Source organism: Phodopus roborovskii, unplaced genomic scaffold (assembly GCF_943737965.1).
Source record: "Phodopus roborovskii unplaced genomic scaffold, PHOROB, whole genome shotgun sequence".
Classification (NCBI taxonomy): Eukaryota; Metazoa; Chordata; class Mammalia; order Rodentia; family Cricetidae; genus Phodopus; species Phodopus roborovskii.
The window spans coordinates 832,844-860,628 of NW_026126540.1; the positions used below are offsets into that span (position 1 = coordinate 832,844).

A 27,785-nucleotide genomic window follows, 5' to 3' on the forward strand; every position below is an offset into this window, starting at 1 on the left:
TGTACGTGTGGAGGGAGGGGAAGGTATCTTTTTCATGTAAGTCATCATGTGTCTCCAGAAAGTGTTCTTGCATGTAGATGACATGCATTTTTTAAAATATTCCATTCAAAGCTAATTCCATCCCTCTTGGTTTTAAGCAGTCAAATTATCTGAGAGCTAGCACCTATATTTTTCTTTCCCAAATGGCATCGAGAAGTGGAAGAAAGTGTAGGAATCTTTCAGGCTGTGGGGAAAGAGCCACATCACCCTGTAGTGCTCGCTTTGCTAGCCAAGCCCTGCTGGTGTGAAGCATCCATCCAGGGCTTGGAATCCTCTTGGAAATCCTGAGGTCCAAAAGGTAAGCTCTCAGTCTGAGGCTGCCACAAATATATATGATGATTTGTCATCTCTTCAGTGCCTTCTGGAGAGCTAGGACCAGTGTGGGCAGGTGGGAAATAATCAAAAACATCAGTGATCCAAGAGATCCCTGCTTTCTTTTCCACTCTTCCATCCTTCTTCAAAAAGGAGGTGTTTCATTTCCATCAGGAGACTCATAGACACATATCTATTTACTGAACCTCAGTAAAAGACAATATAATCTAGCATACAATAGGGGACACTTTAGTGTGTAAAAGACAAGATATACTTAAACACAACTAAGCACCAACCCTGAGACATGGTCTCTAATTAGGCGGAACCAAAGCTTATATATACCACTTCCAGATTCAGGGTTTTTTGCCCAGCGTTTATAATGACTTTTCCTTAATATATTGCCTAGCTGCTAGAGCAAGACATCACCCATCAACCTCTGTTGGGGATTGAGCTTATGGCTTTGTATGATGTTAGGTAAGTGTTCCTCCACTGTGTTGTATGCTCAACCCTTTGGTTATGCTTCATTTTTGAAACAGGGTCTTATTAAGTAGTCCTAACTGGACCTGAACTTACAGTTAAGAACCTCTTGAATCAACCTCCTGACTACCTGGAATTATAGGACTGGACCACCAGGCCACCAAAACAAGGAAGTGTGTGTGTGTGTATATATGTGTGTGTGTTTGTAGATCTAATAGTTTAGTAACCTTAGTAATTGTGGGCTGAAATCAGTACTGAGTTATCCTAGCATCTACTTTTATGTTGTACCCACAGGAAGTCACACAGGCAAAAGCCTCAGTAGGACAGTTTGGTTTGTAACATATTTTCTAAAATGTTTTGGGGATACATTTTTTTATGGCTGTTGCTCTCCCTAGCAATTGGGTACATTTAATATTTACTCAAGAAGTCAATATATCTGTTCATGTCTGAATACATATTGAAGTCTGGGAAAGCTTTATAAGCATGTATGGGAACCTCAGATTGGCCTATGAAGTTGTGGAGGAAATGCCTGACTCTTGAGCACTGTTTGCCAGATGAAAGTGTGAGAGACATGTCATTTTGTAATGGGGAGCGGATCTGGCAAAGATGACAACCCATACACAGTGTATACCCAACAGAAAGTCTTTATTCACTGTCTGGGACTATACTCGATCATTCAGGACCCAAGTATAGTATGGAGTATTTAGGGTAAGGGATTTTTAAAGACAAAACCCACATCCTTTTAACTTAATCTGCAGCTGCAAGGGGAGGATTTATGCAAGTAAGTAGTTTAGCAGAGCCTAAGATAGTTGGGGCATCTTGACCTTGGGTTCCTGCAATAAAGTTGTGTAATTTTTCATGGGATTCTCTGTCAAGGAGAATTTGTTCTAGTTAAACCAGACATAGTCTCTGCAAGAAAAGATGGAGGAACTTTTGCACCATCTTGCCCTATCACAAGTTGTTTATTTATCTTTCACCCATAGCATATATTATTCTAGTTAAGAAAAATAAAGATGGTAGCCAAAACTGTAGCCTAGCATGATGCTAAATATGCATACTAGTAGATATGCTATGGGTTACAAAATTGTCTCAAAGCCTTTAGAAAACATTTTGAAAGTTAATACCTCTTAGATAATGCCTAATAATACCGAATTTTGAATGCTTCCTGTATAATGGGCATTGAAGTAGACTTTCAACAGGAAAAATTTTTAAGTCGGTAACTTTATAATGAAAAGCTAAGTTATGTTTTTTATAGATGTGGAGAATCTATAGATATGGAAAAGTAAGAATAGGCTTAATGAGAATAAGTGGCATGCCTACAAAGAGGTGGCCATTGTTTAATGCCTTCAAGTGCTTGAAAAATTCACCTTTCTTATTATATTAGCCCTCAAAGCTTCTTAAGGGCTCCATACATAGCCATACATAGTCTCTGAGCTGTGATATGCAAGGACCTTGACTGTCAGGTCCAAAGGAAACAAAGTCCCCAAACCCCAAAAGGCAGTTCATGCGTTCAAAAATGACAGTCTAGGCTCAATTCAGGATGGACTATAGAAGGATGTCTCAGAAACTTGTGAAACTAAAAGGAGTCCTTTCCATTGTCTCTGGCAGAAGAGACAAGGCTCTCCTTTGGTTAAACCTATGGCAGCTATCAGCATATAAAAGTCCAGCTGGCCTCCAGGTACCCTCTGTTCCTATTCACACTATTTGTTATATATTTCAAAGTCCCCATGCTAGCTTACTGGCCCTCCTCACCTTAGGCTTCCCTCCTCCCAGATACCCTTTGTTCTCTCTATAATGGCAAGGCTTTCCCCCTGCTCTGTTATCACTCTGTCTCCACTATTCTCTCCCACCATTCTCCCTTCTTTCACAGATAGCTCTACCATTTCCAGGCTGTTGGTCCTGCCCAGTCTTTTTTTTTTTTTTTTTTTTTTTTTTTTCTTCCCATCTCTGTTGTGGAATCTTCCAGATGCCTCTGGATATTTTCTCTGTCTTATTCACAATAAAACCATACCCCTGTAATTATAGAGTGGCCACCTCTACCGTGTCTTTACTGCATCCTCTCACATACAGTGACAATGTGGCAAACCAAATGAGCTCATTGCTCCCTACACTTCTTTATAATATACATCACAACTTCAGGTAATTATTTGCTATCTTTTCAGCAAGACTTTAAGGACTTTAAGGAGGATGAAGACTATTGTTGTGCCAATGCAAAAGCGGAGTCTTTTATTATTTAATGAGTTAATTGCATTAACTCTGTCTTATCCAACACAGTGGGTGGGATGAGAAGGACCCAAGGGGGCCCAAAGGCAGAGAATCTATTGGGCAGAGCAAGGGGACTCTCTAGGGATTAGGACCATTCTGAGGATTAGTGCACTTCTGGGCTTGAGTGACCTGTCCAGTGTTGATTGGTCAACTGGTTGCTATGGTATATAGGTCCTCCCAGGGCAGTTGCTATGCTCTGTGTGCATGACTATTACTTTTAAAGCACATCAGGAGCCTGCCAGCTAACTTCTGATTGGTTCCTTGCCACATGCAGGGTATCTGACCTCCTAGTGACTAGGGCAGGTCCAGTAGGGTCAGAAGCTGAACACATTTTGCTGCGTCAGAGGCCTACATCTTGCTAGGTCGTTTCTGCAGCCTGTCATACTGCCAAAGCAAGGGGTTGGGTGAGGGTCTGATCTGGTCCCTTCTCTGTGTCCACCTCTCCCTTTGCTTTCTCAGTCATTGTGCACAATAGATGTTTAAAAACTGTTTTTGAATAAGTGATTCTAATAATACTGCAACAAATCTCATACCTTTCTTTTTAATTTAGCCTAGCAATAAAAGCATTTTTCTTGAATGTTTATAAAATACTCCTTATAACCTTAAAATAGTGTATCATATTGATACAATCTCAAGAGTCTTTCATTATCAATTCTCTTCCTTTCCTATAATAAGTAATTACTACAGTCAATTTTATCCATAAACTTAATTTGCAAATCTGAATTCTTGTTTTAGATGTATTCTTAAAAGTAGAATGAACTACCTAGTCTTGATTTTCAGTTCTTGATTCAACACATGGGAAGAAAAAATGTAGTCTTCGTCCTTTAGGATCTGAACATGGTGACTGGAAAGTACACAACAGAGGAGATTGAGACCTATGGTTGTTGCATGAACATTAGACTTAGTCCTCATGGATCTATTTGCATTTTCAAAGCGGATGCTTGCCAAGAAATGTATCTTACATTGGTAGAAATTCAGACAGTGTTAGTTATGAAAGTAGTTAAGTAAATCTGAGGACAATACAGGACAAGAAAGGAGGTTTCTAATAGCATGGGTTCATCAAACAAGAGGCTCTTATAATCCTTCCAATTGCTGTGGCTAGTGAGAAGAGAGAAGTCAGGCATTGTGCTCTGACCCAGAGAACAGATAATGGAAACATTGACTGTCTGGTTCCTAGAAGTATAATCATTTGTATATATATAGAGAGATTCACCAGGAAGTATACAACACATCACTAAAAGGGCAGACTTGAGAGCCATAAGCAATGCAGAAAGTAACTAGGCCTCTCCCTGAAGAAATTTTCCTGGGAGAGACTTAGATGAGAATCTAAGAAGAAGGTTCTAAGCATACACAAATACCAGAAGGTACTCTTCCTCATACCAGAGAACTCTGATACAGAACCTCATATCAGAGAACCTTTCTTTCTGTAATCTCAGTCAGCTTTTTTGCATGATAGGCAGGAATGAACTGTTTTGACTTTCCTTAGAGCAAGATTTGATGAGGGTAAAATGGATGGAGACTAATAAATGGACCTGCTTGAGGCCAAAAGAAGGAAGAGAAAACAACACTTTAAATGAGAGGAGTGTAAAGCATGGTGGTGCAGTACTGTAATTCTAATACTCAGAAGGCAGATGCTGGAAGATCACACATTCAAGGCCATCCTGGGCTACAAGGAAAGATGCTGTCTCAAAGAAGAAAAATGATACAAATAGGAAAGCAGGGAGCCCAAACTGCTGACCTGTGTACTGGTGGGAATGGAACACACATCAAGTACAAATACAATGCATAGTGTTGTGCAACATGGCAACCCTAGGTCTCAAAACATGAAAAATCTCCTGTGTGTATGAAGGTGTGGTCTAGCCCCAGACAACAGAGCCTCTATCATTTTGTTTATTACAGTGATGGGGAGCAAACTCAGAACCTTGCATACATGAGACAAGTACTCATGGCAGAGAATGTCCCCATGCCATTCCTCAACGCTCCCTTGTCACCTCTGATTTTGCAGATGTGTTTGACTTCCTCTTAGCACACAATCTCTGGGGACTATGGACCATTCTAATCTGTTCTGGTAGAAAGGGCTTCCGGAGGCTGGTTGCAAGCATCCTTGGATATTCAGGGTCCTGATTGCCTCTCTAGTACCTTGTGATCTGGCTCTCCATTCACACCTTGAACTTCATCAGGCCTACCTCTTTTCTTCTCATGCCTGTCCCCACCTTTAGGCCTTACTAGGCCTTTTCCTAGAACTCTAGTCTTTCCCATCCTCTGATATCATCTCCTCTAGAAGCTGTCCTCATGCGGGGGTCAGTTTTTACCACTGTACTGCTTCCATGTTTTCAGAGTACTGGTCATTCATGAAAGTTATTTGTATGTTTACTTGTCTGCTATGGATTTCCCCCATTAGGATTTAAGCCTCCTGGGGTCAGGAACTTGGTCTGTTTGGTGACTGTCATAGCCCTCCACTGAGAACAGTGACTGTCTTCTATTAGGTAGTTAATATGAGTAGGTGAAGAAATAAATAACTTCTTTGAGATGTGCTTTATTGCAGTTAGGTCCTAGAGCAGCTGGGAGGTGTTTCCTGACCTGAGTTCCACTGAAAACCAGCTTTCACGTTTAAGGTTCCCTTTCCATTTCCTTCTGTGAGCTATGAACCCATGTGCCACAGGTTGCTGATATGACCTCTTCCATCCCTGCCTCCCATCTGGAATCAGCAGGATACACAAACAGCTTCGTTCACTTTCTCTTTCAAAAGCACACATACAAAATCAGGATGACATCAACTCTGGTGAATTCTGAACTATTTCAAATGGTAAGTTCCTTCTGCCTTTTTTTCCCCAGTTGTTTCTGGCTGAGGGCTGATCGGGAAAAAAGCAAAATGATTGACAGTTCACCAACTCCCACCACTGAGGTGGCATCAATCATAAAGAGACTGCAGAGAGCTGCTAGACAAAGGTAGAGCAGAACACGGGGAGGCACAGGAAAGTGTATGCATCACCCGCCAGGCTGCACCAACTTCTGTTGTCCTCATCTCTAGACTGCCCAAACAGACCAAACTAAGCAGGAACCCAAGCCTGGATAATTGGGTCATCCTGAACTGCCTGCTTCTTAGCTGGAAGCTCAAGACTCAGTCTGTTTAAGTGGACAGAGAAAGTGATACACACACACAAAAAAAAGAGTGAGTAATTCAGTTTCAGACAAGCTGGCCATGAGAAACTTCACATGTACTTGGTGGGTATGAAGGAGAGTGCCTTGTTATTATTTCTGCTCTCCTCCTCATGGATAAAATGGATACACAAAGCCTGCTCAGTAAAGTGTGCACTTCCATGTGTGCCTTGGGGAAAGCTTATAGACTAATTCTGCACCCAGCAAGTGCTCTATGCATGGTTGTTATTTAAGAAGTTGAGCTTGAACAGAAAAAGTAATTAAGTGAAGGAGAACCAGGCAAAGGCTTGTGTGACACAAAGTAATTCAAGGCTTTATGGTATTGTCTAGTTTCACATACAGCAGTCCTAGTAATTGAAGTTTTCACTATGGCAAGAAAATATTTGACTGCCACGTTGTAAATGGTGACTACTTTTTTACTGTGATTTTCCTTCTTGTCATACGATGAAACCAGAGTGGAATGTTGACAGCTTTGAAACCACACCAAGGAATTCTGATTTTGACAACAAGTTAGCCATAATTACTGGGATCCAGCTAAGAAGTCTTGTCATCTAAATCTTATTTAGGATCAGTTAGGTTCTCAGACTGAATAGAGTACTTACTTTCAGTGATTTTAACCAATTGAAATCTATTGCTTTAATTTTCTAGAGTGGATTATTCATCAATGAGAGGCAAGACTATTTCACAGGATTTTAAAGTTGTCAAACAGTACTTAATTTAAAAATGCCTGAAATCAATGTTTGAAATATATTTGTGCCTCTGGCCCATGGAGTTGTAACTTGGTTTCTACTTGCAAGGGGATTTCAAATATTTCAATTAAATAAAGTTTAATCTGCCAGTTTGTAAAGAACATATTCTTCTGGAGACTGCAGTTTAGGCTGCTATCCTCTCTTTTTCTCTATTCTGGGCACCTACAGCAGAGCTTCCCTTTAATTCAGCTGAAGTTGAGATTGGCACAGATACCCCTGCACATAGAACCATCTAGAACAGCTGTTCTCACTAGTCACCACCATCTCCTGCCCTCAGCTCAGATGCCACTTTTCTTCTGGTCAACACAGGAAGAAAGATGACAAGTTGATTTAAGACATAACAAACAGATCCTAAGAGAACGAAGAGAGCAAGATGGAGGATAAAAGATGAGTGTAACCCAAGATCAGCTGTCCAGCCCAGACAATCACTAGCTATTGCACTGTGGGCCATCTGTACTCACTTCCCACTAGTGGTCAGGTCATGCTTTCTTATTTTTGTAGAAAGAATGAGCATTCATCCTTTTAAAAGCCTTTTAAAAGTTCATAGCATGGCTCAGGAGCTAATGTTCAAAATAACTGCTGAGTTTGGAAAACAAGGATGTCCCTGCATCGTGAGAGTAGTTACAGAGGAAATGAAATGCAATGAAAGGATATTATCTTTAAGGTCTTCAATTTTCTTCTGTTTTCTTTAATTTCCCTACCTGTTGTTCTAAGTTTTTTCCATTTTATTTCTCAGTCAACCTTGGTTTCAGAGTTACTAACTCATAGTCTCGGAGGGACAGAGACTTACCCAATGTGATGCTTGTACATGAATCTCTTTGTCCTAGAATCTACTATGTACTTAAAACTCTGTTTCCAAAGCAAAGTCAGATCTCTGTGTCCCATCTCATCCTGTGTGGTTTAGTATTAATTCCAGTTAGGTTAACTTCCAACATATTGTATTTCATCTCTAGTACCCTTGGGTCTTGACAGACTGGTTTTGTGGATTTTTAATATAATACTTTTATTTATTCTTTGAGAATTTACAAGTATTTTGCTCATACTGATCATCAGCTCTCCTCCAATTCCTCCTACACAGTACTACACAAACATGCACAGATTTGGACCATCCACAGGGGCATGGTCAGCCTTACTGGGGTCACACCCCTAAAGAAAACTCACTTTCCTCCCCCCAAGAGGGGATCAGCTGACAATAGGGCCTCAGCTGTAGGTAGGAGCCCATGTTTTCTTCTCCCACCCATGTTGAACTATTGGTTTGCTTGATCTTGTATACATCTTGTGCAGAAAACCACAGCTGCTATGAGTTCATGAGTGAAAAGCTATGTCATTTCCAGAAGATACTGTTTAGCCCCATTCCCTTCCCACCCCTTTGTTCTTATAGTCTTACACACACACAGAGAGAGAGAGAGAGAGAGAGAGAGAGAGAGAGAGGAGAGAGAGAGAGAGGCATGCCCTCACGTTTTGAGATGGCTCCTGAGTCTTGGAAAAAAGAGTATGTTTCATTTATGGCTGAGCACTCCATGCAGTTTTTGTGTTTTACAATTGTATGGGTTTTGATCAACCATACACAGTAGTTGCATAAGTCCCCAAATTCATTCTTTATACTCAGCCTTTCTTATTACCTCCAACATTAACTACTGTTTTCTGTCCTTCTAATTTCATCTTTGCTAGAGTGTTGTATAAAAAGAATCATACAATGTGTATTGTAGCCCTTTGTATATGGCTTTTTTCACTTAGCAAACTGCATTTCAGATACAGCCATATTATTCTGTGAATCGTGAGTCAATTGCTCCCCTCCCTTTACTGCCTAGGGGTATTTCATTATGTGAAAGCCTAATGTGTTTATCCATTCATTAGTTGATGGACATCTGGGTGGTTTCCAATTTGGGGTGATTATGAGTAAAAGTTCTATAAATATTTGAGTACATTTCTCTGTGTGTGAACAGACGTTTTCAATTTACTCAAGTAAATACCTAGGAATAGAGTTGCTGAATCATTTAGTATGAATATGCTTAACTTTCTAAGAAGACATCAAGATTTCTTTCAAGTGGACTATACCATTTTATACTCTTCCCAGCAAGGAATGAGAGTTCACTGGCTCTAAATCTTTGCCACCACTGCATATTATTTATTTGAATTTACTATTTTAATGTTTCTTACATATTTTAAGAAATAAATTAATATATCTTGTTATAGTTTTAAATTGAGTTTCCCTAGCATCTAATAATCTGCCACCAAATCCATTTAATACTTTTTTGTTTTGTGTTTTGTTTTATTGCTTTTTTTTTTTTTTTTTTTTTTTCTTTTAAGACAAGGGTTTCTCTGTGTGGCTTAGTAGACTAGGCTGGCCTCCAACTCTCCAACTCACATTGTTCTGCCTGCCTCTGCCTCCAGAGTGCTGGGATTAAGGAGTGTGTCACCATTGCCAGTCAAAGTCATTTTAGATTGACCTTTGGCAGATACTTTCTTCCAGGATGTAGCTTGCCTTTTCAACCTTTTAATGATATTTCTAACCAAAGAAAAATTAAAAGTTTTGTTAAGTTTGATCTTTGTAAATTTGGGGAGATTATCCCTTTGGTCTTTGTGGTAGTTTGAAGAATATATCCCCCAAAGGGAGTGGCATTATTAGGAGGCGTGATCTTGTTGTAGTAGGTGTGGCCTTGTTAGAGCAAGTGTGCCACTATGGGGGTGGGCTTTGAGGTCTCCTTTGCTCAAGTCACACTCAGTGAGGTACACAACTCACTTCCTGTTGCCTGAAGATCAGGATGTAGAACTCTTAGCTCCTCCAGCACCATGTCTGCCTACATGAGACCATATCCCTGCATGATGATAATGGAGTAAACCTCTAAAACTGTAATCCACCTTGATTAAATGTTGCCACAGTCATGGTATCTCTTTGCAGTAATAGAAATCCTAATTAAGGCAGTCCCATACCCACAAACTCTGATAAATCCAAAGTCACTAGATTTCTCCTAGCATTTCTTCTTGAAGTTTTATAGTTTTGTGTTTTGCATTTAGGACTATAACCCATTTTAAGTTAATTTTTATACAGAATATGAGGTCTGTATCACATTTTTTTTAGCACAAAGACAATTGTTCCATCTGCTCCAGCACCATTTACTGAAGTTATTTTTTTTTCATTGAATTGTCTTTGTACCTTTGTCAAGTCAGTTAACTATTGCCCATATGCATCCCTTTTGCCCTCTCTGTTTTATTCATCTTATATTCTCCTCATTCCTTTTTACAGTGCCACACTGCTTTGATTATTAAACTCTCTAGTACACCCTGAAATCAGATAGCAAGAACCTCCCAAACGTGTTCTTCATTTTCAAATTGTCCTGGAAGTTCCAATTCTTTCACCTTGCCCAGTCAATTTTAGAACTACCCCATTAATATTTATAAGATTCTGAGTTAGGACTTAAATTGGAATTGGGTTTGCTTCATAGATCAAAATGAGGGGAACTGACATCTTGACATTATTGAACCTTGCTAATCATAACAGTGGTGTGCATCTCCATTTAGTTAGATCATCTTTTACATCTTTCTTCAAAGTTTTACAATACTTTGCTAATTAAGTTTCAATAGGTTCATATATTGTTTGGGAAGGCCACAGTATGTAGCTTTGTTTTGTTTTGCTTTTTTTTTATTACAAGTTCCAGTCATTTGTTATTGTAATTGACTTTTTACTTATGTTACATTTATTTATGTGCCACTGTGCATGTTGGGATGAAAGAACAACTTGTGTGCGTTACTTCTCCCCTTCTACTGTAGATCCCAGGGGTCAAACATAGGTCTTCAGACTTCATAGCAAGTGCCTTCGTCCACTGAGCCATCTAACCAATCCACAATTGATTTTGTATGCTAATGTTATGCCCTTCAACTTTGTTAAATCCACTTGTTAGTTCTAGGAGAAGTAAGACAATTAGGCTATTTATATAAGAGATAGTTTTATTTATTCCTTTTAAATCTTTATTCTTTTTATTTATTTTTATCACACTCTAATGTTTATAGTTTTAATAATATAAACACCAAAGTATCAAGACTAAAATAATTTTCTCTGGTAGTTTACGTCATAGAAACAAGAAAAAGTTCTCATCCCACCAACTGGTCATTCAGTGAAATATGTGTTTCTGTTTCCATGATGCTAAGCACCATGGAAAAAGTACAGTTAATAGGGCTTGGTGCCAAGGAGCAAAAGAAGAGATATGATCACTAATTACTTGAGACAAAAACAAGACGATCAGCCTCCTAGTCAGAGAGAAACACATAAAGAACAAGAGGAGATCTAGAACTGAGAGAGACAGGATCCGACCAGAGTGGCCATAAAGTCAGGATAGAAGTCAGAGATGGCACAGAAAAGAGTTCTTTGCAATTTGTAAAGGCCAAGGGGAGAGGGACACAAAGAGAGCTCTGGGGTCTGGGACTTGTTTTTTCAGATGTATAACTTGGCATTCTGAATTTGGGGCACTCATTGACCTGTGACCTTCAGGTGGCTTTAAATACTAAGTGGACTGAATCAGCTAAGATCGAAGTTGAACATGAAAACAGTTCTTGGTCATCACTCCCCTTTACCTTGTCTCAGGCTCTGAAACTGTGAATTCTTGGGCACTAGGACATGTCCTCTCTGTTGGGTGACTGTGACAATAACTAGAGGAGGGAGAGTGGGCAAGGAACCAAAGGGAAAGGGGCAAGGAGCCAAGGGGAGGATATGAGTGGGGAGAAAAATGCACCTGGCCAAGCTCTGTCCTCTTGTGAAACTGGAAGGAGTCTAAGCTCTCCACAGTAGAAAGATTAAAGACTAAAGTGTCTCTTGAGATCCTCCAAAAAGGGAACTTTGCTTTACAGAGGAGGAAAACTTCACATGAAAGATGAGGCTCAACGCTAATGGGAAAATCTTGAAATCAAATCCATGTTTGTCTAGTCACAGCTCACACTTTGCAAGCATCTCCCATGTGCTACCTCAGACATTGTCTGAGGTGATTCAGTCTTCATATTGAACCTTCACCAACATTCTCTTAGAGCACCTATTATCATCCTCACTGGGCAGATGGGACACCAGAGGTGCTCTGAGCAAGGTTTCTCTGGGAGTGAGCATTCAACTGCCTGGTGTTTTGCAATGAACAAAGGTCTCCTTGGCTAACAAAAGTGTCACAGTGAGTAACAATGTAGTCTTTACCCACAGCAAAGTGAGGGCATTAGAAACATTCACTCTGGGCAATACTAAACATCACTGAATAGAACTGTGTGTGGTGTAGGTATGTACAGTTGACCCAAGAACAGCCACTGTCCTGGATTTGTCTGGGAGGGGAAATGACCTTGCACACAATAGGTGCACTAAGAATCATCATGGCCTTCTGACTTGAGGATAGATAGAACCAGAATGTGAGCATATTATTTTTCCTTTCCCCTGTGAAGGCCCAGGAAAGACAAATCCGTGCACTCTGTCTGATTGAAAGCATTTCCCTTTAAGTGGATGTTGGGAGGTCACTGCCACCCTTATTCTCTAGCCTTGGGTCTCTGTCACCCTTCTTAGCACTTTATAAAAATTTGGATTGCCCAGGAAAACAGACCTGGGAAGACATGGGGCTGGGACACATGCTCAGACGCTTAGAGTTGTTTGGTCGCTGAGAGCCCTGCAACATGTTACAAAGAAACAAGTCACAGCCCTCATTGCAGAAAGAATGCCAGTGAAGGCTTTACCTTCATCTTTGGAGTCATTTTTGAAATACAGCATCACCAGGTGAAAACTTGGAAGCCTTTAGACTCTGAAGTGTATAGCTTCTCCCAACCCTGAAAATGGTGCATGTGGATGATGTTTACTTAACGAGTTGTATCCTACACAAGATTTAGAAGTGGGGAGAAGTGTGTTTCCATCATTTTGGGAGACTAATGACTCTAATTCCTTCATGTACTGGGAGTGGGGAACTGTTTTCTCCTACGACAGTCTTAACATGCACTTATCTGTGACCAGATATGGTATTTTGCTTTTGTTTTCCCTGCCCTGCTCAATTATTTGACATGATGTCCTGCAGGTCAGCTCATTTCTAACACTAGACTATTTAGTGTGGACTCCACTAGGTTAAGGCAGTGCAAGCAGATGCTTATCACAGCCACAGCTGTGCTGTCAGGTTATTCACAACCTATGTTCACCTGGCTACAAATAAGAAGTCCCCAAGCCCTTTATTGTGATATTATTGGTTAGAGTGGCTTACAGAACCCAGAATAATGTTGTACTTACTGTCACCCATTTACTATAAAATAATGCAACTCAACAAGAGCTGAGAGGAAAAGATAATTGCAGCAAGGAAAGCTAATGAGGGTTAAGACAGGAAGCTTACAGCAGGTGGGTGGGCTGACTATTAAGGTCTGAGAGCCAATGAGTCAGTTTATACATGTATCATTCTTCTCATGGCTCTTTATTCTTTAAAAAAGTGGTCTTTCCAAAGGTTCTCTCTCAAAAAGCTCTCTTTAAGATTTCTCTTAAAAGTTCTCTCTAATAATTTTCCCTCTAAAACCTATCTTAAAGTTCTCTTTTAAAGTTCTTTTTAAAAATTCTCCTTAAAAATTCTCCTTAAAATTCTCCTAGATCCCATAAAGATTTCAGTTTATGTACCCACACAGATACAATTAACAATTCTCTGACAATAGCAAGACACCAGGCATGCATATCTCTCAGACACAGGAAGACAGATAAGGTCTTGACAAAAGCTAGATGCCTTATGTCTCAGAGAGATGTGACTTTTGGAGTCTCTGGGCAAAACTCAAGAGGTGGCAAAGGGTTAAATGGAGTAAGGGACAACGTGAGATCCAGAGGCTGCTGCTTTTACCACTAATGCCCCTAACTGGGCAGAACAAGTAAGTATATATTCATTTACATTCAAATTCGTTGACCTCCAAATTAGGTGCCTTCAAGAAAGAAGTTCTGGTGTCTCATTTAGGACTAAGTTACTAGTTTCCAGTTTTCCCAATGATTCAGATGTTCCTGGTGTGGAAAACACCATGTAGGTTTTATGCAAGTGGTAAGTAAACCTATGTAGATATTTCTCAAGCCCTACTTCCGCATAGTGTTGGAATTTATATATTGATATCTACCCAATTGCATGTCCCATTTCTATTTATTCTCCCTTCCTGGTGGCTGTGGAAACAATAATGCTAAAGTTTTCAGCCCCACATTATTTCTCAAAACTGCTTCCTTTGTCTCCCTTATCCTGTTTTCAACCTTGTTCACATTGCCTAATGACTCTATACAAATAACTTAAATTCACATATAATTTATTCATGGTGTTTGCATGAATGATTGCACATGTCCATCCAGGCCAGAATATAGTTAGGAGGATCAGTGGGTTGAGAAAGAGAATTATGTAATGAACGGAGGCAGCCTTTGCCAGATTCAGTACAGTACTCATCATTCACCCCTGTAGGGCACAAGGGGATTGAAACACCCATGAGACATCCAGGTTACTTGGCTAGAGCCCAGCATAGAAGAGGGCTCTCTGTGAGACAAGGGGCAGCAACCACCATGCTCTTTCAAACTGAAGGACATTTCTGCCCATTCCCTCTTGATCTCTTAGCTTCCAACATACCCCCATTGAGGCAGTTTCCGGATAGCTTCCTGCAGAGACTCTCTCCTAGTCTCTAGAACCTTTGCCTGTCCTTGATTTCTTTGCTAATGTACCTTCCTCTCCACTGTCCACAGAATTGGAGTTCCTGAAAGCCCCCCCCCCCCCATCTATCCCTTTCTCTCCATAAATGTGGCTTCCCTTAGCATTATCTCTGCTCATGGTGTTTGGTATCCCTAATTCCAGAAAAGCCTTCTGCCAATTCTGGGCTCCAGCCAAGTCACTTGGATATATTGTAGGCTGTTCTAATCCCATGTGCCCTCAGGTAGATTACAGCTATTATTTTTCTCCAAGAAAGCCTAGCAAAGTGAAAAGTACCCTACCAAAACAAACAAAAAACTCTTTTTACTTGGCTGTCCAAGTAAGAAGCCCAAGGATGACCCATTACTCCTCCGTTTTCACCATTACACTTAATCAAACAATTAGTCTTACAGGCCTTTGTCTGCAAGCATCTACAGGCTCCCATATCACTGTAAACCTTACTGACACCATCACTTATCAGGGCCTCCTAGTTCCCCTCATGCCTCTCTTGGACCTATTTTCCCTGCTTATGTTTTTCAGCAGTTGTCCATGCACAGTAAACCTCTAACCTACACCGTAATCTGGGAGGCTCTGTTAGACATGACTTCTGCTGCCCTCACTTACCTGGAGCCACTCTTCTCTTCTACTGCCCTGAATGCTTACTTCTTCAATGTCTCTTCCAGTATACACCCTTGTACATGCTGTTCACGCTGCCTAAAATGCCAGTCCCTGCTTTATCCATTAAGCTCTCAGGCTCTAGATTTAAATGACACTTCCCTAAAAAAGTTCTTCCTGGCTGCCCCAACTGGGCAATCTTCCACCACATCACAGTCTTTTTATTTTATTTTGGAGATTATAATTATATCATTTCTCCTTTTCCTTTCCTCCTTCCAGTCTGCACAATCCCATTCTCTTTCAAATCCATGGCTTCTGTTTTCATTGTTATATTCATATGTGTACACACACACACACACACACACACACACACACACACACACACACACCACCTGTTCTGTCTGCATAATGTTACTTGTTTATATGTTTTCAGGGCTGACCATTTGGTAATAGATAACAATCAGTGGGTTCCTCCTTGGGGAAGACTGTTTCTCCCATTCTCAGCACTCCTCAGTTGCCTGTACTTCTTGTAGGGTTGAGGCCTCCTGGCCTTTACCCCACAATCTTAAATTTAGATCACATTATCTTTTTTATTTATTCTTACAATTGTTGGGAACTTTAGAAAATTTTCACAGAACTTAGGTGAGCAAATCAAGCATCCCTCAAAACCAGAAGAGTTTAGGAAATTCTACTCTGCGGCATGGACAAGCATCTCTAAGACAGCATGAAGGACAGGGACAGATGCTTGGCAAACAGCTAACACCAAGACTTATTTGTGTTTTCTTTATCTGAGCATAGTCTAATCAGCTGACAGTTTGTGATTGTCTAAGACTCAGATATTTGTTGCCAAAGGATACACTTAAGTTATGCTTTCAATGAGTTTATACAATTTAGCTACAGGTTCTTCATGCAAGGACTCAAATTGTGGAGACATTGTCCAACTAAAGCTATTTCCATATAACATAGTCAAATGGTCAATTCAGTTTACTATATATCTTCCCTCCTATGATACAAGTACCATGAATCAGCAGCTCCCTGCTACTCAGCCGCTCCTCTAAGCCTATATCAAGGCTCCTATTCATCAATTAAAGTCACATTCACAATATAAAAATGTACCATATGACTCTCATTACCATCTGGCTTGACAAATAAATACAGTTTGGATTCTAGTTTTTATTTGTGTTTTCTATTTTGTTTTGCTTTAAGAAAAATTACATACATTTTCTTAAATATATATATTTGCTTAGTAATTCCCAGGTAGGGCAGGGTGCATTGCAAAGTGGAGTGTGGAGGGTCAGAGAGATGTTGAGATAGAGATAGCAAATGACATCAAGAACAGTGTAATGCTCTGGCCACAGGAAAACCAGGTCAGATCTGACTTGTGTCAGCCACCTACACAGCACCTGGAGCCTCTTACATATGCTTTCAGTCCATCCCTGCTGTGACATCTTTTAAATTGGGGATTTTGTCAGACATAATATGCTTCTTTCTTGGTCAAATGCAAGGTGCATATTTTAGCTAGCTACTAGCTGTTTAAAACTGTGAATAATATCTAAGATACACTCATCCAGAAGCAGGCGATTTAAAACAACACTTTTGGGCTGCTAATCTTCAGCTTTTAACATCTCCGATTTGCAAAGGAACTGGAAAGAGGAGAAAGGCATGTGCTACTATGTTGAGATGATGCTTCGTTTCAGTTCATACTAGTCTATTATTGCCTTCAGAGCAAAAAGAGCCTCCTGCACCATAAAACAATACTGGGCATTAACCACTGTGAGACAATAAGCTCAGCTCCCTCCCAAAAGAAAGCATAAACAAACCTCCCAGTTTTCCCCTTCCTGCAGAAGACTTCACTAAGGCTTTAAACTCAGGGTTTCCAAAAATCTGACTGACAGAACTAAGTGCCCCATGTCCCCATATTGATGTCATTCACTTCTAATATTAGCAGCAGAGCATTTTGGGTTCACCTGGGAAAGGGGAGCTTTTATTTTTGAGTTGAACGAGAACAGATACTAAAAATGAACATGGTGAGACTTCCTTCTGGTGTATCTGACACAGATAAAATAGGGAAGCCTGTGCAACAAGACTATTTTGGATCAAATGGGAAAGGAATTCAAGGTAGTTGGAAATCCAGTGTGCTTTAAGATATTCTATGTCGCCTCTCTCATGAATTCTGAAGAGTTAAGAAATAAATTGAATTATATGCTGGTAACCCTTTGCTCTATGTCTAAAATCCATATATGAGTGAATACATACCATGTTCCTCTTTTAGTGGCTGGATTGCCTCATTCAGGATGGTGTCTTCAAGTTCCATCCATTTGTCTGAGAATTTCAAGATTCCATTGTTTTTTCCCACTGATTAGTATTCCATAATGTAAATATATCATGTCTTCATTATCCATTCTTCAGTTGAGGAGCATCTAAGTTGCTTCCAGGTTCTTACTATTACAAATAATGCTGCTATGAGCATAGTTGAACAGATGTCTTTGTTGCATGGATGTGGATCATTTGGATATATGCCTAAAAGGGGGATTGACGGGTCCTGTGGTAAACTAATTCCCATTTTCCTGAGGAACCGCCATACTGATCTCCAAAATGGCTGTATGAGTTTGCACTCCCACCAGCAGTGGAGGAGTGTTCCCCTTTCTCCACATCCTCTCCAGCATAAGATGTCATTGGTGTTTCTAATTTTAGCCATTCTGACAGGAGTAAGATGGTATCTCAGAGTTGTTTTGATTTGAATTTCCCTGATGGCAAAGGATGTTGAGCTCTTTCTTAAGTGTTCATTTTGGATTCCTCTATTGAGAATTCTCTATTCAGTTCTGTACCCCACTTTTTAATGGGGTTATTTGGTGTTTTGGTGACTAATTTCTTGAGTTCTTTGTATATTTTGCAGATCAGCCCTCTGTCAGATATGAGGTTGGTGAAGATATTTTCCCAGTCTATGGGCAAGGTCCTTCACAGAAGGGGAAGGGAACAACATCTCCTGAACATATGGGAGTGGGGGGGCAGTGAGTGGAGAGGAAGTTAGGAGAAAGAGAAGGGAGGAGAGAAGATCATGTGGAACCAGGAAGATTCAGTTGAGGGACAAATAGATGAGAGCAAATAAAAGGAGATACCATAATAGCCATTATAGGTTTGAAGAGAAAACTGACTCTAGAGAAATGTCCAAAGACCTACAAGGATGACCCCAACTAACAATCTGAGCAACAGTGGAAAGGCTACTATAAATGACCATCCCTGATAATCAGATTGATAACTAACTTGTATGCCATCATCTAGTAGCTGATGGAAACAGAAGCAGACATCCACAGCTAAACACTGAGCCAATCCTGGAATCCAGTTGCAGAGAGGGAGGAGTGATGAGCAAAGGAGTCAAGATCAGGCTACAGAAACCCACAAAGATAGCTGATCTGAACAAGGGGGAGCTCATGGATCCCCAGACTGATATCTGGGAAACCAGCATTGGACCGACCCAAACCCCCTGAATGTGGGTCTCAGTTAGAAGGCCTGGGCAGTCTAAGGGACCTCTGACAGTGGAACCAGGATGTATCCCTGGTGCATGAAAGGACTTTGGGAGCACATTCTCCATGGAGGTATACTCCCTTAACCTAGAGACAGGAGGGAGGGCCTAGACCCTACTCCAAATGACTTGACAGATTTTAATGATCCCTCTCGGAAGACATCACCTCCCTGTGGAGTGAGTGGAAAATGGGATGGGAGGGGGGGTGAGGAGGTATGGGAGGGAAGAAGGGAGGAAAGAAGAAAGGAAGGAAGAAAGGGAGGGAAGAAGAGAGAAAGAACTGAGATCAATATGTAAAATACGAAAAATAGCAAATATATATTTTTGAAAAAGAAAGTCTGAATGTGTCAATTTAAGAAAAAAAAGAATTAAAATGAAATCTTATAAAATCATCTGGCTACAGAATGTCACCAAAGATCATTGACAGACTTGTGACTATCCTAGCAGGTTGACAGAATAGATCCAGGTGATGAGTTATAGTACATCGCATGAGCGATGTACTTGGCTATTGGATGTTGTAGCCATACACACAAAGAACTGAATGGCACACTTGGGACTTATTCTGTCACATTTGTCAAGTGTTTGGGGTTTTGTCATCTAGCATGGTTTAAATGGGTCAGGGTAGCTGGTCACTGTCACATTTCTGATTCACATTGATGTAAAAGTCAGGAAAAATGCTGCTGTACCATTTTGTATAACTGCAATAGTATTGGGATTTCATGCTTTGTGTGAATGGCATTTCTTCCTACATTCTCCATCTGCAAAGTGGGTAGTATCATCATGTGTCAAGAATGACTTATTTATGTGGTACTTCATCTTGAAAATAGACAAAGTAAGAACAATATATTTAAAGACTCAGAAACCTTTAAAGTATTAAGTATGGAAAGTGTCTGTTACTTTAAAATGACAACATAAGCTTAGTAACCATTCTCTTAAAAAAAAAGTAAATATTTAGAGCATGTACCAGGAGTTAAAGAGTTGAAGGAAACAAAAACACTAAGGCTCAGATGGAGTCTTCGATCACTGGATCAGCATCTGTCTGTAACTGAACTTTCCTTACATTCCACATTTTTCTAAGACATTTATTTCAGAAAGGCTACCCTCTGATATAAATAGCAATGGAAAAGGAATGGGCTATGGTTACTTGTTGCTATTTTGTAATTTGGTTTTGCTGATAGTTCTCTAGTCCAGTCTTCCATCATGACTAATCATTAATCATTTTTACATCAGTGTCAGGGGGAAAAATAGGGTAATTCTCTGCCTTGGGTGTGGACATCTTACAAAGAAAGTGTTCAGTCACACAAACTTGACATTTTTGGAATTTGTTGAAGAACTCTTGTCTATATAGGCTTAGCCTTAAAACTGCCTTGTTTTTCTTTGCATTGTTGATTGGTTGTTATTGTTGCTATCTTGTATATTTTGCATCGTTATTCATCCCCCATATTATTCTCAAAATAACTAAATACTGTTCCACAGGAAGCCTTGTCAAAATCTGTTTTCTCATGTCAAGCACAATGTGCCCATCCTATGCTCCCAAAGATTCCTGTGGCAGGGCACACACCTGAACTGTGATGTTTTGTTATTCTCTACCTTATCCCTCGCTGGACTGTGGGGTTTTGCAAAGTAGAGAGCTGTGCCTTATTCTCCACTGTATTTCAAAGCTGTGCCTGGAACACAGTGATCTCTCATTAAACTTTTACTTGCTCATCAGTGTTAGATGTCTTACCTGGAAGATTCTAGTATTTACTTACAATTTACTTGTTGCTTTATTTCATCTTAAATGCTGTGTTTTTTATTCTCCCTGTTAAACTATTTTTCTCTAGGTTCCCATCTTTGGAACTAAGCAAACTTTCAGATCTTCCAGTTGCATACCTAATAATCTCTCTCTCTCTCTCTCTCTCTCTCTCTCTCTCTCTCTCTCTCTCTCTCTCTCTCTCTCTCTCACACACACACACACACACAAAGAACAATGTCTTATGAAATTTTTTTCATGTAAAGTGTCCAATTACTTCTATCTTATCTAGTAGTGCAAAATGTGTTTCACTCATATGAAAGTTTCCTTCCAGTTGCAAATGTGCAAATAGTGGGAAATTCAATACCATGTCTGTTAGAGGTCAACTGTCAGGAAGCTCTAAACTCCCTGTATTGACTTACCATATAACATTATCATAGTTAATCAGATTCCATGCACATAGAAATGATACTAAATGGATGCCACATATACCAACATCCTATCCTACTAATGAAGAAATCAAACCCCAAGGAGCTTTTACCTAAGGTCACTCAGCTAGTGTAACAATGGGTCAAAACCCCAGGTCTTTCAATCCTGCTTTCTGATTAATACTTGACTATCTATGAAATTACATTTATCACTCTGGTGACGTTATAGACAATAAAAAGCAAGAGAGGGGAAAAAAAACATGTTGAAAAAAAATCTACGTACTGATCACTAACTCTAAAGAAGAGAAGCCAAAGCAGGTGACAAGCTGGTGAAGTGACCAACAAATGGCTCTGTAGTGGAAGTCAGGAGGGAACTGTACATATGGTCAGAATAGGGGGGAAATATCCCCCCAAAATTGTAATTACTTCAGCTTTGCCTCCCTCCTTGCTTTGATCTGTGCATTGGTTCTATGGGACATATTTGGATTGAGAATTTGGTGTCCTTTCAGAGAAGTGTTAGAGAATAGAAATCGGTTGGTTCTGTGTTTCCATAAAGACTTATATATAGATAAATGCTGCAACACCTGGTTCCATCTCTATGTAAAATTATAAAACTGCATTTCTTTACTTGATGAACTTTTAGGGATGAAAGCTTAAAAAGTGTTAATAAATAAAAGAAGACCTCTCCTTTAAAGGGTTATCTGAACTTCCTGTGTTAATTTTCTGCAAACTTACATAAAAATAGGTTACAGTAAAGAAGGTTTTATGTGTGTTCTTCATCTGGAAGTAATATTCTATTTTAGAAGCCACTAAGACAATAAGTCAACATTTATTAAGTGTATATTCTGTGACATGTCTGTGATGAATGAATAGTTGGTAAATCCCCTTGCTCTAAGAGAATGGACATTCTAGAAAAAATAAACATAGAATTAAATTAATAAAGATAATTTAAAATTGAAAACCTTCGTTTTGTGGGGTATACTTTGTTCTTAGCCTAAGTTTGAGAAGATTTTGAGTTTCTCAATGACAAAATGAAATAGGAATACAATGAAAAATACCAAAGATAGCTTGGAACTTCCCAAGGCCAAGAGTAAATCCTCCTCTGCCTCAGCTTTTGTCGAGAAAGGTAATATTCAGAGTTAAGTTGTGTGCTGTTTAATATGTGGAAGTGATAACTATGTGTTGCTTTGCTTTTGTTCTAGGAATCTTGGGAAATCAGGACTCAGAGTTTCTTGCTTGGGTCTTGGTAAGTACTTATGGTATTATTAGAGCGATGGGTGGGAAGGTGGGAGACTAAGGAGATACCAGGGAGTGACTGTGATGTAAGTCAGGGTTAGATCTCAGTAGAAGGAGACTGGCCAGCTTTGTTCAATTCCCCTCTGAGCCTTTCCTTGTCCAGTGTGCCTATCTCCCTGCCTAGGCCCAAGGATTCATCATACCCATTCATCTTCTACCTCAAGCAAAAAGCAGCCTTAGAGGAGGACAACCATGTACTTCTCCTGCTTACCTGGTATGCAAGATGTAAAACAACATACATATGCATATCTTGCCCTGCCTTTAGTTTAACTAAATAACTCTATTCTTACCTCCCCTTTCAATATCTTCACTTAATTCCTGTAATTGTTATGTATTTTATGTGCTTTAAAACATCTACTTCAAATTCTCGGGGGCAAGTGAGGTAATACACATACAAAGTGTTGTCAATTGACAGACTCCAGAATAACAAGGGAGAAGGTCCCTAGGCATTCATGTGAGGCATTGTGTTGATTATACCACTTGATATGGGAAGATCCATCTTAACTGGTTGGAGCCATTCCCTGGCATTAGGTCCTGGACTGAACAAAATGGGGATGGGGATGCATTCAGAATGGGAATGTTTATTTTTCAAAATGTAGTTATGGGTATGGTACTGTGTATATGTCATACTGTGTCTAAATTCAGGAAGGATAGAGAGATGTAAACTGGTATTAGGGGAGCTCACCAGAAAGGACCACTGTGTGTGTCTATAGCATATGGCCAATCAAAAGTCTTTATTCCAGACTATTTGGACCACAACCAGGTGTTCAGGGATCTAGGTGTAGTTGCAAGTGTCCAGAACATCCAGTTTTTAAGGGCAGGCACCTTGTCCTGGCATGTCCTTTGGCAACCAGGGTTGGCGGCTACACATAGTAATCAGCTTGAAGCAAGCAGTTTTAACAAAAGCTAAAATAAGCAGGATAAGCAGTTAGCCAGTAGAAAGGTAGGTTCTGCAGAAAGAGGCAGCTAAGATAGCAGTTAGCTGGAGAAGAATCTGCACAAACAGTGTTAACAATGGCTAAGATAAGTTAACTTGGACATTCTGACCTGGGTTTCTAGAAGAGAGCTGGGTAATTTCCCATGGGATTATCCATAAAGGAGGTCAAATTCTACTTAAACTTGGAATAGCCTCAGTAAGAATACAAGATGGAGGAACCTCTGCACTGTCTTCTCTACGTTGCACTGGTGTTTAGTTCAGTTTCTCCTTTTTACTTTTTTTCTTCTTATTATTTTACATATCAATCCCAGTTCCCTCTCTGTCCCTCTCTTCCACCCTCTCATGTCTCCAGACCACCCTCCTATCCCATCCCCTGCCCCACTCCACATGTAGGGTTATTCCTTCCTGGAGGAGTCATCTAAATCTGTCAAGTCATTTGGAGTAGGGACTAGGCCCTCCCTCCTGCCTCTAGGTTAAGGGAGTATCTCTCCATGGGGGATATGCCCCCAAAGTCCTTTTGTACACCAGGGCTACATCCTGGTTTCACTGTCAGAGGTCCCTTAGACTGCCCAGGCCTTCTAACTGAGACCCATATTCAGGGAGTCTGAGTAGGTCCAATGCTGGATTCCCAGCTATAAGTCTGGAGGCCCATTAGCTCCACCTTGTTCAGGTCAGCTGTCTCTGTGGGGTTCTGTAACCTGGTCTTGACCTCTTTTCTTATCACTCCTCCCTCTCTCCATCTGGATTCCAGTTCAACTCAGAGTTTAGCTGTGGGTATCTGCTTTTGTTTCCATCAGCTACTAGATGAGGGCTCTATGATGGTGGATAAGTTAGTTGTCAATCTCATTATCAGGGAAGGGCATTTATGGTAGTCTTTCCACTGTTGCTCAAATTGTTAGTTGGGGTCAGTCTTGTAGGTCTCTGGACATTTCTCTAGATTCAGTTTTCTCTTGAAACCAATAATGGTTCTCTCTCCTCTCTCTCTCTCTCTCTCTCTCTCTCTCTCTCTCTCTCTCTCTGTCTGTCTCTCTCTCTCTCTCTCCCTCTCTCTCTCTATTCCTCCCCTGACTCAATCTTCCTAGTCTCACTTGCTTTCCTCTCCTCCCCTTCTCTTTCTCCTAGCCCCCTCTCCACTCACTGCCCCCGCACTCTCAATATACTCAAGAGATCTTGTCCCTTTTCCCCTCTGTGAGGGACCTTATATGAATCTCTTAGAATCCTTCTTGTATCTTAGTTTCTCTGGTGATGTGAATTATAGGCTGGTGATCCTTTGCTCTGTGTCTAAAATCCATATATGAGTGAGTACATACCATGTTCCTCTTTTTGTGACTTCTCCTTTTTACTTTTATTCAATGAGACGCTAACACTGAATGGTGACATATACCTTAACCTCTCTAGAAATGCTCTCACAGACACATCAGGTGATAGCTCAGTCAAGTTGACAGTGAAAATTAATCATCACAAGTCTATGTCTTGTCTACTTGATACCCCAAGCATCAATTTTAACTACAACCTTCCACCCTCCTTCAGAATGCTTCCTGCATGACCATCTTGTAATGCAAAATTAGTTCAGCTGCTAGAGTTCCCCCAGATCTTAATTTTGCCATTGTTCAAAAGGTCAAAGTCCCTGGTAAGATTCAAGGTGGCCTCTTAACTGTGGACCCTGGTAAGAAAAAGAAAGTTAGTAGTTCTAAAATACCATAGCAAAGAACAAACACCCCCTTTCCTAGATAGAGAAATAATGATATAGCAAGGAAAATGCAGGCTAAAGTAAAACTAAAAGCTGACATGTAAAACAATAAATCCTGTAACTCCATATTGAAAGGTCTCAGATGAGGGTACAAGAAGGACATTGAGATGGGTTGTTAGGGGTAAGGAGTTTTCAGAAGCATAGTTATCACCATGGACAGAGAGATGACAGCATGGTAGAGGTACTGGGGGGCAGGATTGAAAACCCACCATCTTAGATGGGCAGCACAGCAGAAATGAGGGTTTCTTCTCACTGCTCTGGGGGAACAGGTGATTCCCAGCAGGAGCCAGGCTATTTGATTCCCAGGCAGAAGGCAGGAAAGAGGGTGGGGAGCAGGATGTGTGCCCACTAATATCCCCTTTCATGTAAACTCATTCCCCACACACCCTGCCCCCTGAGAAATCCTGACACTTAAGAGATTTTAGCTAGAGATTCACAGACAGTGGCCTCAGTAGAATTTCTGTCAGACAGCAAAGTGTTGCTTCTGTTATTATAGCCTGAGAAGTCTGGTCTGGAATCGAATACATCCTTACATGTATTAGACTGGAGCTGTGTTAGTTTGCTTTCTGTTGCTGTGGTAAACCAGCATGGTCCAATGCAACCTGGGGGAAGAAAGTATTTATTTGGCTTACATTCTGAGACCCAAGACCATAGAAGGATGCCACTCATATGAAGAGTGGTTCTCTCCTCCTTAGTTAGAAGTATGTATTTGTTCTTGCAAGCGAATACTCCCAGAGATATATCTTCTATGTGACTTTAACATCTGTCAATTTGACAAAAAAGATAAATTAACCATCACTAGTTTTTTGTGTGTGTGAAAGTGCTTATGGTAAATCATGACTATACATTACTGAAAAAAATACACAGGAGTGTAAGATTTAAAATATAGTAAGTTAAGAAAGTATCAGCTAGGAAGATGGCTCAGCAGGCAAAATGTTTGTCACATAAGCATGAGGACCAGAGTTTACATCCCCAGACCCTATGTAAAAGCCATGTGGGTATAGCAGCCTGCCTACAATCCCAACATGAGGAGGTGAAGACAGGAAATCCCCAAAGCAAGCTGGTTAGCCAGACTACCCAAAATTGCAAGCTTTGGGATTCAGTAAGAGATCCTACCTCAATATGCAAGATAGATACAATAAACAAGATACAACTGGGAAAGACATTTTACATTAACCTCCAACCTCCATCCAGATAGACACACAAACTTGTGAGCCTACAAACTGAAGTGCACCCACACAATGCAAACATGCATATATACTACAAGCACACAATACACACAAAAAGAGAAAGTAAACACACACACACACACACACACACATACACACACCACATATAAATGCATTCAGTAATATGATGTAAAATATTTTGACCAATTACTTTGGAGTTGGTTTAGGTTAGTCAAAAGAAATTCAACAAGATCTGGCCATAGTGGCTAGCACTTGTAATCCTAGCACTTGGGAAGTAGAGACAAATGTTCAAGGTAACCATCTGCTATTTAGAAATTTTAAAGCCATACTACATGAGAGCCTGTCTCAAAAAAGAAAAAGGAAGAGAAAAGCAAGATGGCTCAGTAAATGAAGATACTGGCCACAGACCCTGATGAGACACAGTATAAAAAATAGGAGAAAACAAGGCAGTTCATAAGGATGACTGGCTTTATTCAAAATGGGTGATGGCTCGACACTCTTTCGGGGTGTGTTTCTGCTGCCTCTGGAAAGAAGAAAGGACAAAATAGTCACAAGAGCAGTAGAGTCCCAGCCTTAGGTATTTCACCAGGTTCCACAGACCCCAGCTGTCAGATCAGTGAAGTTGGGTTTACTGTTCCAGGCTTAGAGGTCAGCTCAGACATCATGGCCCGTGTTCAACCGAGACTTTGGAAATTAGGCATTGACACTTTTATCCAGGCAATCAAAAGACCACACATACCTTTTGCTTTAAAGGTTATAGTTCTGACATCCTTCTCCATCTGAAGAATGGCTAGACACTTCTTGCCTGCCAAGCTTTCTTCTGGCAGACAAACAACATATAGCAGAGGAGAAGAATCGTAGAATGACTTGAGGATGAAGTGATGATACAACTAAGGAACACAGTCCTGACAAGGACAGTTAGAAAAAGAGGTGGATCCCACCCGGAGATAGCATTATCAGGGGTGATGTGTAAATACACCCTATCACAGCCATCAAGACCTAGTAGTGTCAAAGAAACTGATGGAAAAATTAATAAATGCAGTCTAGAGTAACCTCTGGCTTCTGTGGCACCCAGAGCTTGAGGGGGTACTTGGGGTAGGTTAGTGAGCTCACACCCTGCCATTCAGCCTTTCCCATTTGGGCCCCTACACTCTCTAACCACAGCAGACTTCTAGAGTGCAAGCCATGGATCTTACAACTAGGCATGTGTGTAGGGTGTATTGCTGGTTCATCTCCCTCTGCCTTTGAGATGCTCTCACTGTACTTAAATATTTTGACACCAGGAGCACATGACATTAAACATTTAACATGGTTAGGATTATTTTTATGACATCCTTCATGACTCCCATTTCTGTTGCTAGGGCCACTGTAAACTAGCCACCTCACCTATTATAACAACAGTCCTGAGCATTTATGAAGTGCCTCCAGACACTTGAGAAGCCATTTAAAAGTACAATTTCTTTCTCAAACATTTTAACAATTTTTCCGTAGAGTGCAAACAGAATGAAGTATCAGGGGACCAAAATATCCACAGCATCCAAGTGGCACATGAATATTAAATGTACAAGAGCATTTTAGGCTTGTCACTCTTCCTGAAAAATTCTAACAAAAGCATGATATATACATAGAAAAACTAGTAGGCACTTTGATTCTTATACAATAGGGCTTGTGTG

At 40.3% G+C, this 27,785-nt stretch overlaps 1 protein-coding gene across 3 annotated transcripts in view; it reads left to right on the top strand.

The window, feature by feature from the left end:
• Window positions 1-27,785, top strand: part of Kcnab1 (potassium voltage-gated channel subfamily A regulatory beta subunit 1) — a 387,027-nt gene that overhangs the window by 264,715 nt on the left and 94,527 nt on the right. For all 3 annotated transcript variants that reach the window (XM_051198954.1, XM_051198956.1, XM_051198957.1), the window contains exon 2: window positions 22,142-22,185. In XM_051198954.1, coding sequence (XP_051054911.1) covers window positions 22,142-22,185 — 44 coding nt within the window. The remainder of the gene's footprint in view (window positions 1-22,141; window positions 22,186-27,785) is intronic.